This window comes from Furipterus horrens, unplaced genomic scaffold, assembly GCF_987537825.1.
Source record: "Furipterus horrens unplaced genomic scaffold, mFurHor1.1.pri manual_scaffold_9, whole genome shotgun sequence".
NCBI lineage: Eukaryota > Metazoa > Chordata > Mammalia > Chiroptera > Furipteridae > Furipterus > Furipterus horrens.
In genome coordinates, this window is record NW_028327179.1 from 10,225,831 (window position 1) to 10,244,822 (window position 18,992).

Consider the following 18,992-nt stretch of genomic DNA (forward strand, 5'->3'; position numbering starts at 1 on the left):
GCAGGTCCCTATAACCTGTATTTAGCTCAGCAAGTTCTGGGAGTCAAAACTCAATTATTGTGTCCTTTTGACCCAAGCGGTCCTATCTGTAGAATACCCAGGCAGGTATAAATAAGACATGATTATGGGATAATTAAAAAGTTCCAAGGCTTTCAGCCACTTCCAGAAAGTTATTAACAAAGTTAGGGAGTTGGCTGAACACAGTTGCCTATGTTCAGGAAACCCTGGTCTGGCCAATGGCTGTATAAGTTGGAAGTCCCCTTCTGGCTGGCTGTAAAGTGCTGATCTCATTGCTTGGTGCTCCAGCTGGTTAAATATTTTAAATATCATGAAATAAGGGTTACAGGTCCTCCTGGGAAGGATCATGTATTAAGTCATAATTTAAAACAAAAACAAAACAAAAATACATGTTCTCTAGCACCAATGAGTTTGAAGGAGCAGCGCTAGTAAATTCCTTGACAGCAAACGTGGCCATGGTAAACCAAAACCCACCACGGGCAGTCTATTTGGAGGTATACAAATCTGTGTGGAAAATACTTGACATTTTTATAAAATTAAAATATTATAAGACATTACATAAGGAATTTCAAAGCTTTAAACCTCCATTAACAAATGAAAAAAATGAAGACAATATTGCTTTTTTAACAGACTGGAAGGCCTGTATATTATTTTTCTTTACCAAAAAATTGGGATGACAGTTATGGTCACAATTTGGGAAGATGCTCATCAGAGCTCTACTTAAAAAAAAAATCACTTTGAGATCTTTATTTATACATGCTAGTAATTGGGTATATATAAAGTAATAAACAAAATAGACTTAGTGCCCTTTTTATGGAACTCATAGACTCGTAAAGGCAGGGAAAGTAAGCTAGTTCATAAATCTAAAATAGCACTTTATGACCATAGTTTCTATGCAATAAAACTACGTTATAATAGTCTTTTGGTATCTCAGTTCATCACGGGCAAGCTGCTCATTATACTGCTTCTGCTTTGAAAACCAATGGGGAAAAAATCTCAGAATTGATTTTACTAATATGGAGAATCGTGCTGCAAGGAAATGACACAGAACGTGACAAAGCAGTCCTTGTAGGAACCCAGAGACCTGTCCCAGGCGGCGTTCCTGTGCCACGGAGCCAAATGCCACGATTCAAGTTCCATCAGACGGCTGCTCCGAGGAAACTTGGTATTAAAAGAATTCCTCAGTAAGGTGTCCTATTGAAAGCTGAACATTTCCTACCTTCAGCAATCAAAGATTTCTTAGTATTTTACTAGAAATGCTCTAAAGAGATGGCTGGTTAACCATATTTCCTGTTCATATGCTATTGAAATGGCACTATTAAATAATATGTACAATAATACAACCCCTCCCTCTAAAAAATAAAAAGCGGTGTAAAAAGGGATATCAAAGAAAAAAAATGAGGCCGCTACTGGAGAAACTAAGAGAGGCCCTAATGTCTTCCATGATGGTCTGGAAGATCGCTCTTGGACGGGACCCTCAAGTTACTTGAAGGAAGGGAAGGAGTCAATCTGGCAGTGGGGGAGGGGAAGCATTCTGGGAAGAAGGAATCTACAGAGACCCTGCTGAAGCATAAGAGCTGGGTGTGACTGAGGAACAAAAAGGCCAGGGTGGCCAGAACACCTGAGTGTGGAGGAGTGGAACTGGGATAAAGGCAAAAGTAGAAAAGGGTCTTGAAGGCCTTATTAATGGGCATGGATTTGGTTTTAATTTAGTTCCACAAGGAAGTGCTTGAAGGACTTTAAGTAGGAAGGTGATTTTTAACAAATGATATTTCAATCCACTGTGTTGAAATGGATGGGAGAGTGATAACCATGGAAGAAGTTCAGAAACTAGGTAGTAGTTTCTAGTTGAGAAATAATAGAGGCCAAGATCAGGATTTGAGACATATTTGGAGGATAGAATTTACAGGATTTGATAATAGAACAAACGTGGGCCTTTGAAGGAGAGAGGAATCAAGAAAGATGCCCCAATTCTAGCTTTAGAAACCAGGTGGATGGTGATGCCATTTGCAGAAATAGGGAAGACACGTCTGGGAAGAAGAACATTCAGAATTTCAGCATTGAACAGTTTAAGGTTAAATGCCACTAATATCCCAAGTGTTAGGGTTAAGCAGAGATTCACACGTAACTCAATAGCTTAGAGGAGGTGTGAGGGTAGGAGGTACACATTTGGCCATCCGGACAAATAAGTGGTATTGAAAGTCATATTAATGGATAAAAACTATTAGGGATACAGGGAAGAAAATAAAGAAAACACAGCCCAGGCCCTCAGTGCTCCAACATTTAGAGAAAACCACAAGAATAAAGTGTTTCAGAAGCCAAGAGGTGAAGAGTTTTAGGGAAGAAGCGGTCAACCATGTTGAATGCTAGATGGAGGTCAAGTTCAATGTGGACTGCATATTGATGCAGACGCATGGAAGTCATTAGCAACTGTGGCGAAAGCAATCTCTTTGGATCCACCGGTGAAGGCAGAAGTCATACTCAAGAGAACTGAGGAATAAATAGGAGGTAGTGAGGTGGAGAACCGTGAAGGCTAATTCATCCTCAAGTTCGGCTGTGCTGTCTGGCATAGCAACAAGGTAGCTCCAAGTAGATATGGGGTCAAAAAGACTTAAAAAATACATAACATGGAGACACTGAGCATGTTGACTTGTGGATGAGATTGTTAGAGCAGTTAGAAGAGACCCGAGATACAAAAGACAGAGAAGCACAGGAGTGACGATACTGAAAAGCTGAGAGATGATGAGGTTTAGGGCACATAAGAAAGCAAGAGTCAGAAAGAAAAACAATTGAGATTTTCCCAGAATTAGTAAAAGACACAAAATCTCCAGATTTAGAAAAGCTAACTGAATTTCAAGCACAGTAAAGAAAAAATAATCTAAATGCACAAAGGTTATAGTGAAACCGCAGAATACCAAAAGACAAGCAATTTCCTCAAACAGGTGGCCTGCAAAAGGATAGCAATGAAAATGAAAACAGCCTTCTCCTCAACAAAAAGAGGCTAGTAGATTATGGAATAATTTCATCAAAGTGCTCAGAGGAAATTACTGTCAATCCAACTTCCATACCTAGCTAATTAGCATTCAAGAGCAAGAGTGAAATAAAGATAAATTCAGACAAACTCTAAGAGTTTCCATTTACAGATACTCACTTAAAGAGGCATACTAAGGAATAATACATGTGTTATAAATTAAAGGTTGAAAATTAATAAGTTAAGTATACTACTTATGAAGTTAAAAAATAACAGAGTAGAACAAAATAAAAAAAGATTTTGTAGAATATAATGAAATAGAAAGAAAAAAATAAAATAAAAAGGATAAAAAACTAAAAGGTGGCTTTAAGTAAGATTTATGAAACAGGTGAACCTTGGGCAAGATTGATCAAAAGAAAAGGCACAAACAGTAAGAGAGGACAGAAATGTAGATGCAGTAAAGATAAAAATAACAAGACCCTTGAGACACTAACTTTATTTTCACAAAATTAAGTTACATGAAGTACTTCATTTTTTAAAGAATATAAATTATCAAAAACATGACTCAAAATAATATAGCAAACCTATATTCAATTGTACCCTTTAAACAATTAAATTTGCAGTAAAATATTTACCCCCAAAGAGTCACTGATCCCAAATGATCATTTTAAGTTTTATCAAATTTTTAAGGAGCAAGTTATGTCTAGCTAATATAGACTACTCCAGAGTACAGGGAGGGGAAAAAAAAGAAAAATTCTATTATTTGCTTTATGAAGCTAATATAATCTTGATTTAAAAATTATATAAGAACAATATATGAAAGCAAAATTATAGGTCAGTTTCAGTTATGAATATAAATGTAAAAATTCAAAAAAAAAAAAGACCCTATTGAATGTATCATTCTATTTAAAAACTGTCCCGACCAAGGAGGCTTTATTTCATGAATTTAAGGTAATCAACATATTACTAGAATTTACCATAATAACAAAACAAGCGAAACCACATAATCATTTCAAAAATTAGAACACCAACAATCAAATACAATTCAACATGTATTCATAATAATAGTATTTAACATACTAGGAAGAGAGGGACCGCTCCTAGAGACAGTTGATTAAAGGCATTGATGTTACGCACATAATAAACATCACATTTAAAGATGAAACATTAGAATAATTTCCTTAAAAGTCAGCAAAAGTATAAGGCTGCCTGCTCTAAATGCTTCTCTTGAGCGATATTCTATAGAGTTTAGCCAGCATAATAAAACAAGACAAAAAAACACAGTATATGACTGCAAGAAGAAACAAGGCCATCAAGTCTGCAGAATAAAGGAGCACTATGAAGAGATCAGTACCACTGCTATCAGAAGTAATAACATTTTATTAAATAATAAAAATCAAAAACTAAAATAATTAGAAAATAAGTAAATGACATTATGAACATGAATCAGGAGACATTCTATATTCATGTATGTCAATGTCCAATGTTATAAACAGATTAATTATCCTCCAAATGAATTTTTAAATCCAATGCAATTTCAATAAAAATTTCCATGGTGCTTGTCAAGAAAAGTTGACAAGATGACCTTAAATTCCATATGGAAGAATAGAGCAGGAAAGAATAATCATGATAATTTTGAGTAAGTAGAAGAATGTAGGAAAACACCATCCGATTACATATTAAGACTTCTATAATTACAAAAAGCAAAAGCACACAGGAAGCACAAACAGACCAGTGGTATTGAGTGGAAAGGTTAGAAACCAAGTCTCATATATATGGAGATGGAGTATATCTCAGAAGTGGCATTACATGTTAGTGGGGGAAGACTGTCAGAGAGAGGAATTCTTTTCTATTTCATCCACTTGTCCACCTCTCATTTATCATTCACTCATTTATTCAACACTTACACACTGACTGGCCACTTCGAACCCGGCACTGTAGAAGTTCACAGATATACAAAGTCAAGGATCTCATCTATAAGAATAAGTAAGTAACATAAATAATTATTGTATGGTAGAATAATGGAGAGAATAACAAATTCTTCCTGAGAAGGCTGGGGAAAGTGATATTTGAACTGGGTTTTGAAGGGTGGATAGGAGTTTGCCAGACTGAGAAAGACTGAGCTGCTGGGGAAGTGATGGTGTGGACTAGGGAGGCAGAGTACTTGGGGAGAACATTCCAAAGAGAAAATAGCACAGCCAAAAGCCAGTGAAGGTGGGCTTCATTTTTAAAAGATATTCTTTTCCTATAGGTCACACAAGAAAAAAAAAAAAAAGACCAAATTCTTTTCTGGGACATCTCTAGTAGATAAAGAAATCACATGTGAAACACCTTCATACCCTGGGGTAATATAAAGATGCAATATTTAGAAATTAGGAGAATAGCTACAATGTTTGGTACATGCTGACAAAATAAAAACTGGCCCACTCAAGGCCCAGGAAGCATTAATCATAGATCTTCTGAAATTTCTCTTCGTGTCAATATTTTAAAAATAATTAAATATACCAAAATTGCATTTAATGCTTATTAGCCCCACCCCGTATTTACCAACATCCTTTCTCATCAATGTATCCCCACTGTCCGGGATCTTGTTTCTTCAACCAAACAAATGCAGGCAGATATTTCTGAATAGCAAATAACTCCGAGTGTCCACACATTCCCACGGAAATCAAGCGAAATGGAGACTGAGGGGAATGTAAAGTTACTTAAACATTATTGTAGGCCAAATGCCTAATTTCCTCTTTGTGATGGACCACTGTTTGTTTTCATGGCTGATAGAGTGTTCAATTTTCTTTTGGGCCCACAAGGACAGTCACTGAAGAGCAGACGTCATACAGAAGGGGAGACACTCTCTCTGAGTTATGTTGCCAACTCTGGCAATAAAATACCCCATATCTTGAAAAGTCACTAATAAGCTTTTCCCATTCTCCGAAGTTTCTTGATTTTCAAGAATATCTTTTCAGCAATAAAAGAGAGAGAGAGAGAGAGAGAGAGAGAGAGAATTTTGGACATGTTAGGGTAGTACCTAAAATACCCTAGACAGGAAGAAAATACCCCAGACAGGAAGAATGTCTGTCCAAGACCATTATACTGGGCATAGTCTGCCTGGAATTTAAAAACCACACCAAACAGAAAAAGATGATATTGCAGGAGATAAGGTATGTTTGACAAATAGCCCAGGAATGGCCACTTTATAACAACAAGAGCAAGAGGAATTGTCAAGAAAAAAACTCAGGCGTTTAGCGAGTCTCTCCCGACTTGACACTTTGTAAATGAGCAAGATATTGTTTGTCTCCCATCTGCTGAGTTGGGAAGGCAGTATTCCCTGGTGGTTTCATAACAAGTATGTTTTCAGGGGTCAATGTCGATGCCTTCCAAGTGCATAATCAGCTCAGCTCAGGTTCTAGACTGTGAGAAGGTGAAAGTACTATTCATGATGTGCTACAGTTGAGGAATTTTACTTTTTCTTATTAGTATATATCAGAGTTTCTCAGCCTTGGCACTATTAACGTTTTGGGTTGGGTAAATCTGGTATGCAACATTGTACCCACCAGATGCCAGAAGCCCCCTTGGCTGGAGCTGCTACTGATGTCTGCAGACATTGTCCATTGTGCCCCTGGGGACAAAGTAATCCTGGTAGAGAATCACTGATGTAGACTAAAGCCATGTCACCTCAGTTCGTCATTTTTATTATTTATACTTAAAATGAGAACTTGATTTTTTTGACTTTGATTTAAAAAGGACTCTGGATCAAAGGCAGTTTTTCTTAGCTGCTTTGGATGCATAGAGGAGGGGCTGGAGGTGTCTGAAGTCACTTCCAGGTACAAGTCACTGACTTTGGGCGTCCCCTGGTCTAGCTCTTGCCCAGAGTTACCTGAGGAGGAAGGAGGCAGGAAGCCTGTCTTATGGTCAGCAGCTTCTGGCTTCCAATCTCAGCAGAGGGCTCTTCCTCTAATCTTCCACATTTCCCAGAATCATGTGACATTGAACTCACGTAAGAAACTAGGTTCAACTTGGGACTCTTTCCTCTTACAAGATCAGATGAAATACTGGCCTTGAAGTGAACCTTTTCAGATGTGAGAAAAATAGCCGAGGGGGATCATTCGGTCTGTGACCAAAGGTTCCAGGCTTCCCTGAGAGGCCAGCTGAGCACAGGTAGCAAGAGACTCCGTTGCTCAGCCTCGGTACCATGAACCCCCAGATTTGTCTATTCAGCAGCTGTTCTAGAACACTTAAAACAGAATTTGATTTCTGAAGCGTTGACTGCCACATTGGGGAATTGCCCCATTGCATATAGTGACATCTTTAGGTAGTTCCCTCCTCTCAGGTGTAAGAGGGCATCAGTAGCAAAACTTTTTTTGACATTTCCTTGCTCAAAACCCCTTAGACCCTCCTCCCTCACTACCTGTTTCAAGCTTTCTCAATCTTGGCACTATTGGGGCCAAGATAACTAACTCCTTGTGGCAGGGGCCAGATAACTACCTCCTTGTGGCAGGGGGTGGCGGCTGCCCTGGGCATGGTGGCATGTTTAGCAACATCCCTGGCCTCTACCAGATGCCACCAGCAAACCTAGTCATGAGAATCAGAAATGTCTCTAGACATTGCCAAGTGTTCCCTGGGAGCAAAACCATGCTGGATGAGAGCCACCCAGCAGAGAAAGAGTTCACATTCTCATGTCCCCTCAGTTTTCCTTGTACCTGGCAGTGCCTGGCACATCATTGGCCCTCAGTCCATATTTAATGAATAAAAATGACATGTCTAAATAGTTTCCTCTTCTTGGAACTTTCAAATATACCCAACTAATATGTACAGCAATCACTGGTGCTTTTTTTCTCCCAACAAAACACAAAAGGACTTTCTTTGGACTTAACAGGCCAGAATCAGTCATTTACTCATTTAGAATAGTTCCTTTGAACTGTATGTTCTTTGGAATAGAAGAAGTCACTGTAAAATTAATAACAACTGAGCACTTGAGATGGGTCAGACTTAATAGATGATTTACGTTTGTGGGACAGTCTGACCACGCCACCTCTTTGGGGGTCCCTGTTGGGTTGGCTGTCAAAGCTTCTGCTCTTCTGCTGGTTTGTAAAAAATTTCCAATGACAGTGTCCCAATATTTACATAAAAGCATGCCAAAGGGGTATAAGATAAGCTTTGAGTCCGACCCTGGTGGGCAGAGGAGGCACTCATTCACTATGTGAGAACCTCGTCCAAAAACGGTTTCTTCACTCATCCGAAAGCCCTGTCGTGAATGAAAATTCCCCCGGATCAAGGAACTGTGCTGGTGGTCTCCAGAGGACCCATTTAAAACATGACCGCGAGATTCACTACGTCGTCATTCTCATGAAGACATTCTTCTCACACTGAGTAGGTACTACCTGAGGAGCAATAGTAAATCTTGGTGAATCACAGAAGGTTTATGAGGAAACCAGGTGGTTGGTTGGGAAACGAGCAGTATTTTCAATTAATGATAATGTGTAGCTTATCCGCAGAATGACGAGGCTCGAGCAAATGGGGGCAGAAGGAGAAGCTGAGGTCTTGAGTCCAGGGCTGCTAGGTCTTAGTGGGAGGTGGGGGCGGGGGTCAATGGGATGACTCAGCAGACAGGAGCAACGAGGCCGGGGCGAGGGAAACAATCAGGGTAGAGGCTGGAGAGTTTGCCAGAGACAAACCTCACTTTCTTTCGGTTTTGCTGAGGGCTGGTCCTGGCTCCAAAAATGGCACAACTGCAACGGGTACACTTTGTAAAATATGGGACCAAAAGAATAGAGCCTCTTCCTTGGACCCGGACAGAGACCAAGGCTACCTCATGCTGCGGAATGTCTAGGCTTCCAGATATTCATATGAATAATAATATCTAGGCTCAGAGTCACGTCATGATTTACTTCAAGCAGAACCCAGTGGAAAGAGTCAGACGCTGAAGTGAAACTTTAAGGGGATTCCTCAAAACGAGGAGGAAAGGATTATAGCAGGCGTCTGCAGGTCATCTGCCCAGGAGGGGGCCTTTCTCTTACCCATGGCCTGGGCACGGTCCATCGCATTCTGGTGCCCCGTCCGAGGGTTTACAGGGGTGAGTTTCGTGGCCAGAGTGATCTGAGCACAGCAGATACGTGGCCCACGTCAAGCTATGCCGATTCCTTGGAAGTTTGGAACTGCGATTTTGTGGCTGGTCTGGTACCATACAAACCAGGGAGGCATCATCAGTCATATTCTGTGGACCATGTGGACTAAGATATTTTTGTGCAGGAAGAGAGCAATGAGTCTGATACCTGGACAGCAGAGAGCAATGCAGTGGTGGGGAGGGGGAGGGGGGGAGGGGAGGGGGACGGGGGGTGAGGAGAGGGAGGGAAGGAGGGGAAAGAGAAGGAGAAACAGGGTCTAGGTACACTCCCAGCTCCCGTTTTCTCCCTGCCTGAGTTCTGAGCAGTCCCTGGGGGTCTACGAGACTCCCCTGTACAATAGCCTCTTATTTAGCCCATGACAGTTTCCAGGGGTTCTGTTACTTGAAAACAAGGAGTTTCTGATCATTATAATGGTGGAGTCAGGCTACAGGAGGGGATAGATTAAAAAAATAAATGCTTCTTCTTCACAGCCATTGGGAGTAGAAACCGTATTTTCTTCAGAAAGGCCACTATTTTGCAAGGCCATTTACTCCAGCCTCACTGAAAGTCCCTCATTTATATTCACGGTGAGGAAGTACGCCTTTCCTCTGCATTCTTCCAGTCTTGTTTCTGTTCCAACAGCCTCTTCTGATTATTAAACAAAAGAAACAAAATAAAGCCACAGCCATTTCCGAACCCGATTTCTACCTGTGCCAACGTAAGGCACGCAAATGACTGTGCACAGAGGGCTGACACATTTTTATGGGGCAGAAATGGCTTGTTCCACAGCAAATGACTGCTAGACTGATACGTGTGAAAACTAAGGACAAGCCCAGAAAATAGAATGATCCTGAAAACCCTGAGTGGGCAGTGGTGGTGCTGTCACCGCCTGGACAGGTGTCACAGCAGTAGCACTGGGACACCCTCTCAGCCTCCTGAGCTAGCCCTGCCCCCAGAACCTGATGTGGTGGGCAGGCATGTCAGAAGGAGCATGCTCCCCGAGACTCATGTCCACACAGTGCACCGTGGGAACAGGCTGTCCTGGGGCAGCCCCATCTGTCCAGAGCAGGGGACAGAAAAGGGTGAGGTGGGCAATCATTGGACTTCTGTCTGGACAGGGCCACTTTTGAGAGTCACCACGCAGGAAGGTGGAATAAGAAGAGCAAACTGGGGCATGTGTCTGCCCCCGCCCCAGTTCCCCATGTGGAAGACACTGAGCATCCCTGGCTGTACAGCAGACCCTCTGAACAGAGAGGGAGTAAGAGCTGGGCCGACACCCTTGCTATGGTCTCCATCTCTCTGGCGCAGTCTGGTGACCCTGGCCAGGGCCTCCTGCCTGGGAAGGTCTCATGTACAACTAACACAAGTGTAACAAGCCACGCATGGCCGGATGATGGTGGGGCAGGAGGGTGGAGGTAGGCAGGGCCCCGAGTCATCTGCTGCACGCGCTTCCAAATGGTACCTACCGGCAGCCCGCTGTGGGGCCGGGCCTGTTCTAGGCACTGGGGTGTCTGCAGGAAGTAAAGCAGACAGAAATCCCTGCCCTCCCCCCCCCGCCAGGACTGGGGGTATTTCCATGTGGTCGGGGAAGGGCAAACACGCGAGTAAACAGGTACCATGTCAGGGGATTAGGGCCATGGGGGAGGGTGGACAGGAGCTAGGAGGGGGCAGGGAAGGGGATGGTCAGAGCTGGGGAACACGGCGTAAGGCGGGGGTACAGTGGTTTGCTCTTCAACTTTTAGAACTTTCTGGACCACTGCTCTCCATCTATAGTGTATACAAGGAGAGAAGGTGTCCCTGCAGTGCCTGGTGGAGGGAGAGAATTCGGTAGGAGGGGCCAGTGATGTACATACACGCGCAGAACTGGGAAGGCTGAGAGCATGTGCGGGCAGAGCGGAGGAAACGCTGAGGTCCCGAGGCTGCCAGGAACGGGGCGCCGTGGCTGATTATATAGATGCGGGGTGAGCACCTCCCTCTTCCACGTGGGGTCCTCCCGGCACCCTCTTCCCTCATGCTCATTTCTAACTCCCAAGTGCCCACTCCTGTCATCTGCATTGCCTAGAATGTTCTTTCGTTTTTCTATTACACGTGGTTAACGAGAGAGGAAGGAAGAGACTATAGAAAAAAGACAGGCGTTCGAAGGGAGGAGAGAAACTAAGGAATACAGCAATGGCGAAAGCTAAACACGAAAGCACAAGAGAAATGAGAGACGCAAAAAGATGAACAATAAAATAACGATAGGAGCTGACCTTACCGGGTGCCCAAGACCGTAAGAGAGGTACAGGTATTCTTTAAACTTTACAACGTTCCCATTTCACAGATAAGGACACTGAGGCTGGGAGAACTAAGCCCTTGGCCAAAGATCAAGTCATGGCCAGAGCAAGAAGCTGGCCACAGCTACCCCATCACTGTGCTAAATGGGAAGGATGGACAGTGATCCAGGAGGTTTCGGGGGCCCTGGGCCTGCTGGCCTGGAGATTTTTTGTGCTCAGCCACAAGGCGTTACTCAGGTGGATCATGTAAAAGAAGCTATTCCATTGAGAGGGGAGTGCTTCCTTAAGCCAACCGGATACACAGATGCAAATGCAGTATGAGTGGAGTAATGGAGTGGTTTTTCTGTTTATAAAACAGTTTTCTTTTTAGAGAGAAGTCTGTTAATCTCATTCTTTCCACCAATTCCTTTTCATGCCTAGGATGTGCCAGTAGCCGCAGAGAATTCAGGGTTGAAAATAGCAACAATTGCATCTGCATACAGTGTGGAAAAGTACATCATTCTTGCATGAAATGAGGCCCCTCTGGAACTTGCTTCCAAAAGTCTTTGTTTCCAGAGCTGAATTTTGCCTTTTCCTAGACATGCTTCCCGGAGCGAGGACAGTGGACAGGAGCAGGGACTGCGGCTTCCTGAGAGAATGGGGTGGGGGTTCCTACCCTGTGCCTGCCGTGTTGGGGATTTCTACTCGTCCCTTTTGAGTAGATGGCTCAGGAGATGGCTTTTTAGCTGGGGCAAAAAAATCTTGTGTGTGAGGCATTCAGACTGGCTGGCAGATTCGAACCTCTGGTCAGAGCTGCTAGACCAGGGTACAGACAGGGCTTAGCCAGGCTTATTTGCTGATAAGCATGACAACGGGATTCTTTGTTTCTTTTACTGAACGCTTACTTTATGCCATGCACAGAATACTCTCAAATAATAATACCCCACATGATAAATTAAGAAAGTTCCTGAATAAAGTCTATTAGAAGTTAACATAAATAAAAAGTTCATGTTTTATGTCTTCATTTCACACTAATTCCAAGCAGATGGCAGGGGCCTTTGATAAGAGTTTTCTGTCTTCAGTTTCGTTCAGTGGCCTGTTACTAAAAACCCCGGCCTTAGAAGGTTCTTCCAAAGACAATGGAGGTATGTGTGTGAAGAGAGGCTGAATGGGGGGGTGGGAGGGGCATGGAGCGAGAGGGAACGCCCCCCGCCCCCAGCTCCAGCCACTCATTCTTAAGGACAGTGGCACGAGGCGGACCATTAAAAGCCACAATCAACTGATGGCGACCCAAGGGTCTGCTGTGTCTCAAAAACGTCTATTTAAAAGGCGGAAGAGAAAGGCTCCTGTCTGGCTGGAGTATCCTCTCTAACAACTGGTCTGTCCCCTGCTTTTCCTTCTCTCCATAGCTGTAAGTAAGAAGAGGTCACATTGTACAGATACTGACTTTTTAAGCAAACATTTAAAAAGCTGTTGGTGTTTTTCAGTGATAAACGATTAATATAGATCATGTTGGCAACAGGACTGTTTAAGAAAATAAGACGGAACTGTCCTTTTAAAAACAATTCCTTTTTTAGAAAAGATTTTGTTTGTTTTTTAGAGAGAGGGGAAGGGAGGGAGAAAGAGGGGAGAAACATCAATATGTGAGAGATACATCAACTGGTTGCCTCTAGCACATTCCCCACCTGGGGACCTGGCCTGCGACCCAGGCATGTGTCCTGACCGGGACCTGAACTGGTGACCTATCATTTCACAGGCTGGTGCTCAACCCGCTGAGCCACACCAGCCAGGGTAGGTTCAATATCTTTTTGTTTTAAATGTCATTCACCACTCATAAATCTAAGACTAAAACACTCAAATTAGTTTTGAAAGTATCAATCAACTATAGTCTTTTATATATATATATATATATATATAGAGAGAGAGAGAGAGAGAGAGAGAAGCTGTCCTTCCAATTGTATCTTAAAGCCAGAAGAATTGTAATTTTCAAGAGGAAGAAAAATAATTTGCATGTCCAAGAAGACCCATCCTTCCACCCATGGTAGTGTATCCACAAGATGCAAAAGATCAGGATTTCTGCCCAAAGTCAGAAAAAGACAGTCTTAAGGCAAAAACATTAATGAGGGTCAAGACAGAAAACAGGAAAGAAAAAAACAACAACCATAAAAGGCTTTTTATGCCCCAAATTAGACCTGTCACTGTTCGGTGGTGGGAGAAATGTCAAGAGCCATATAATGCAATTCTTCATCCTCACGCTAAATATGGGGGGCTGAAATATTCCATTCCTCAGTTCAATTATAGCATGCAAATGCCTGAGCTGCTCGCGTTCTAAAAACAGAAGCAAGGCAAACAGACCAAACTAACATGAATGTATATTTCCTAGACACACATTTGTCCTTACGAAGGATCAGAAAGCAACAGAATAAAATAGGTTTCCCTGGCCAGCTCTGACAAAGGGCTCTCCTGCTTCCAACAGTCCCTTGGGCTCCTGGCCCTAAAGGAAAGAAGAGTTTTAAAAAAGAAAGCAATTCACAATTTGCTGCTTCTGCCTCTTCTTTCCAGCCTGGCTCTCCATGTTCCCCAGTTTCCAAACTGCCAGCCCATTTGCTGGGGCAAAACCTCGAACCCCATCCGTCTCTCCTGCCCTGAAAAGCATCTCAAGCCAGGCAGTTGGGCATCAGCCTCTCCTCCCAGTCATGCTTGGAAAACACATCAGGGCAGAGGAAATAAGCCGTAATTTTCTGACGGCAGGCCGTTTCTACCAGGGCTCGCCTGAAATGAAGATAGCAGTCTTTCCAGTTTATAAATACACATGGGAAAAGCCACTGAAACTCCCACCGACTTTCCATATCTTTTTGTTTGGTCTGGGGAGCAGGATCAAGGCTGCGACCCGAGGGACTGTGGCAAGGCGGCCGGGGTGCTCCCTGCACCCCAGAGCATAAACAAAAGGGACTGGACGGGGTCGCCTGTCAGCACTTACTTTCACAGCTGTCTACACATAAACCAGAGGCGTTAGCATCCCTGAAAACAAAAGACAAAACCCAGAACGTGAAACGGGCAACTGTTCTCATTTGCTCGGAGATAGCAATGTTCCAAGGGGTACCCTGCGTGGAAAAGTACCAGAAGGTCTCTAAATGCCACAGATGGGGCATGCTCTGTTTTCCTTTCACTGGACCTGGGACTCTGAAGCAGAAATGGGTCCGCTTCTCCAGAACCCCGTTAATACATGTATAGGTGTTTCTAGGCATCAGCCCCAAGCCAGCGGCTTTCTGAGGTCTCCAGTATGATCTGATGCAAAGTGAGTAGCTACACGTGGAAGGCAAGGGAATTGGCCATCTCGTTACAATCCAAGACCAGATCATGCTGTACTCATCCACCTGCCCTTTGAGAACAGAAGGAAGAATGCGGAGGTTTGCTTACCTTGAAGTTGTGTGTCTTCTCGTAGTTACAGTGGTTGTCGTTGTGCGTGAGGGCGGCCCTCCTGACCAGGGAGGAGATCTGTGGACAGGCAAAGAGTTTGAGAGGGGGCCAAAGAAAGCCACCTTTGAGTCCCACCTTCACCCCGAAGGCCACGGCCAGCAGCTCTTGGCGTTTCCTGCCCTGCCTAGGCTTCCGGACCACTGCACACTTTTTCTCATTTTCCAGCCACAGTTCCTCGGAGAACATAGTGTCCCCTGCAGAGCCCGGGAAGCTCCGGCTGTCAGGCTTTGGGAACCGCGGCTAACGTTAGGCAGCAGATTCAAGGCAGCTGCGTCCGTCCTGTCTGCAGAGGCCTCAGGCATGTGACCTGGAAGGGCCGGTTTGAGTGATGGAGGGGGCTCTGCCTCTGAATAAGGACGGGCCTGTTTTGTGCTATTTCTTAAGCCGACGTGTGCCTGGAACAATAGCACACATTCATGTGCACAGCAGCTCCCAGATGCTGTGGCCAGTCAGCCACAGAGGAATCAATGGAGGAGGCAGGGACAGGCAGCTCTAGCCCTCCTGCCATAGCGCATTGCCAAGGAGAGACCTCTCCTGCTTGCTAGCACATTACACACACGCACACACACACACACACACACACACGCATGCACACACTACTCTGATGTTCAAAGCCTGAGGCTGCATCCAATTATTTTGGGGCTCCAATCCCCATCGTGGGCTAAACTCCAGCAGATTAAACCTTTAAACCCTGGTGATTGTTTAATCTTATAGGAATCAAGCCCAAGTCTCCTTTAAAAAAAAAATCTGCCCCAACACTTGAAAGTTCAGTTTTTATTCATATGCATGCATTAAATTAGAACAGCCTGAGCACCCAATGGGGCACTGAAGGAGGGCATAGCCTTTCAGCTCTGAGCTCCACAGCCAGGATTTCAAAATGAGAGGTAGGATGTCTGCTCCAGGATACCCCCAGTCTCTTCTCCCTGCCAGCTACAGACAGCCCCCCGCAACCCACATGGCAACATTCCTTAACCAAAACCAAAACGTCACTATTGCTTTTCCTTGAAATAAAACAGCGTTGATGGTCACTTTGTTAGTGCACAAGCCTACAGCCTTGCTTGCTCCTCAAAAAGCATCATCTGTTTGATGGTCTCTCTTGGGACCATAGATTTTTGGTCCTAGATCTCTCCATTAATAGAAGTGAGGAAATCATTACATTTTGGGAGAACTCCTGATCTGTTGGCAAAGTTTAATGCAGCGAATGCCAGACAGTAAAATTAATGCCTTTGCAACTACAAAGCAAGAAGAACATAGACGGCCGGGCCATTACATGGATGGATGATGTGTGAATTTCATCCCATCCTTTACTGAAACATGGCTCCGTCTTCAGCCCCTCCAAGCAGCTTTGTGGAGAGGAACAGAAGATCAGTCATTTCCTGGGGTAATTCTTTATTCCTGGCAATCGGTCCCATTCCCTCGTGGTTCAGAAGCGTATTCTCCCATTGCATCCTCTTGCTACCTTCCATAAGCACAGCCAGTTTTCATCTTGAGCTACTGAGCACAATGAATGATTCACAGTGGGCCAGAAGACCCCTTGAATGTGTTGTGTGCACTTTCTCATTTAATTTCAGCTCCTGTGTATGAGGAACAAGACCTTTATTTCCCATTTTTCAGATAAAGATATTGAGGCACTGAAAGGTGAAGCAATTGGCCCAAGGATATGTAGCTGGTTACGGTGGCCGAGCCATGGCTGGAACCCAGAACACGTGCATCCCGCGCCCAAGCTCCTGACGCTTTACTTAGGCCGTGGTGCCACATCCACCGTCCTGTCCTGCCAAATGCTTTACCTGAGGTATTGGTCCAGTCTTCCCCTCATCATGCCCACCCCACAATGACTCAGAGCCTTCCTAGCTCCTCAGTACACCTGCACACACCTGCACAACAGCCTTCTTAGTCCAGTCACCCTCCAGGTGCTCAGAAAATGTGATTCTCCGTGACTTAACCATGTTCTGGATGACCCCAATCTACCCAGCTCATCTATTTCCCTCCACTCCCCTCCACAGATCCTACAAAACCTCTTCTCTGATGTACTCAGCAGCCTGCTCTGTTCTATAGAACATTCCAGCATCATTTCAACATGTCTACATTTTCACCAACATTTACATACTAACTAAAGTGTCCGCCTCTCCAGAAAGACTTCTCCCAACCCCCCACTGGAGGCAAACTCTCTTCTCTGCAGTCCTGTGGTATGTCCCCACATTTTTCTTCTTGTACTTAGCATTTTCTATTTTATATTAGTGATTTATAACAGGTCTGATAACGCTGCCATATTGAGAGCTCCCTGTGACATACTCTGTGTCTAACTCACCTGTTTCCTCTGGAAGAGTATCTAATAAAATTCCTTGCCATCATAGGCACTGAGTAAATATAAGCTGCCAGAAAGGACCTGTACTATATAGGGAGCCAGAGTTGTGAAGAGAGGTGTGAATGTCCTATGTGGGGTGGCGTCTCCTGGCCCATCCTACGATCTCCCATTGCCATGTTTTAGCTTCCAGGGACCTGACCCTCCTTCCCATTGCCCAAGCCTGAAGGACTTCTGCCACTCACGGTGGCTGACCGAGGGCATGGCGTACCTTGGAAAGGCTTCTAAAAGACAGAGAGGAGGAATGAGGGTCTCTTCTCAAACTTTCACTGCTAGCAGATCAAGAGACATTTTAATGTGGAACCATTCTATGTAAGAACAGATCCTGTGACCTGAACGAGGCTGATGATGTGTACACATGGTTTTAGAATCTGATAATATAGCTCTTTAAATGGAATGTGAGCCAAAGGGGCTCCTTTTTCCTTTTGGTACATGGGCGCTTGAATGAAAGAAGGTTTAATATTTTCTCTTATGTCTGTGCCTTTACTTATAACAAGTCATTTCTTATTTCTGTTGGTGACAGTGATTTCTTTTTCAGATATTTGCTCAATAGAATTTATCCAAACACAAGACACATTCAGGCTTGTGAAGGAACTACATACTGTTCCCTTAAGAATTAGACATCAGCAGTGTTGGCGCTGAGAAAGGGTCATTGTGGATGACCCCAGATCACCCTTACTGTAAAGGAAAAGGGATTACAAATGTTGCTTGGTAAAAACTTCCCTTTTCAATAACCATCACACAGAGCTCTTGCTTAGCCAACCTTCTCACGGACAGTGCCTTGGTTTCCTTTGTGTCCCCAATAATGACTCATACGTGTTCTTACACATGTGGACATTTAATATTTAATATTTTTGTGGACAGTTGTTTTTCTAACGAAGTTTTCTGTCTGACACATTTTTAACCTACACATTCATGAGATGAAGCACATTTCCCTACATGCTCTGTTTAAATCAGGGATTCTCAATTTTGGAACTCGCGCTATTTGGGGCCGGTTAATTCTTTGTTGCAGGAGGCCGTGCATGGCAGGATGTATAGCGATATCCCTGGCCTCTGCTCACTGAATGCTGGTTGAGCCCCCCCAACCATGACAATCAAAAAATCTCCCCAGATATTGCAAAAACTCTCCTCTGAGGCAAAATGGCCCCCAGCTAAGAATACGTGGGGGAGGTGGACCACACAAATATTTACAGGTCATGTCCGGAGCCCTCTGCAGACATTGACTCATTTAAGATTTGTAGCCCTGGGAGGGGGGGACTGCTGGAGTTAGCCCCACATTATAGATGAGGGGATGAGAACTGAGCGCTTGCGTGATCTGCCCAAGGTTACATAGCTAGTACGTGGCAGAGCTGAGATTGGGCCCAGGCACAACTAACTAGGGTTACGCTCTCCCAACCCCCACCTCGAACAAGTTTCTTCATTTTTTTTTCCATCCCAGAATGAAGGGCCTGTGGGTCTCCAAACTCGACCAGGCGACCTTATTTAGAAGCGAATAATCTGATGCTTCTTGGGTTGATTGACTGCACAATGTTATGACTGTGGTCCTTGCCATATCCTTTCGCCAGCTGTTGTACTAAGATTGATGCCAACCATTTTGGCTAATTGCTGATGTTGCTGACAGACTGCTTAGACATAGGAACAAAAGATGCTCCACATTACAGGAAAAGACTTTTTCGGTTGCCTTAAGCATCCCTCATATTTCAACATGAAGTTGGGTTTTGTTTTGTTTTGTTCTTGTGTGCAGTGTTTGGAAAAGGAAAAAAAAAAAGTCCTAGTGAGGTAATCCATTTCCTTAAATAAGAACTTTA

At 43.9% G+C, this 18,992-nt stretch overlaps 1 protein-coding gene across 1 annotated transcript in view; it reads right to left on the reverse strand.

Annotated features, from left to right (window-relative positions):
- Positions 1-18,992, reverse strand: part of CHN2 (chimerin 2) — a 242,163-nt gene that overhangs the window by 15,970 nt on the left and 207,201 nt on the right. Inside the window, exon 7 of the mRNA XM_090287070.1 lies at positions 14,763-14,840. Coding sequence (XP_090143196.1) covers positions 14,763-14,840 — 78 coding nt within the window. The remainder of the gene's footprint in view (positions 1-14,762; positions 14,841-18,992) is intronic.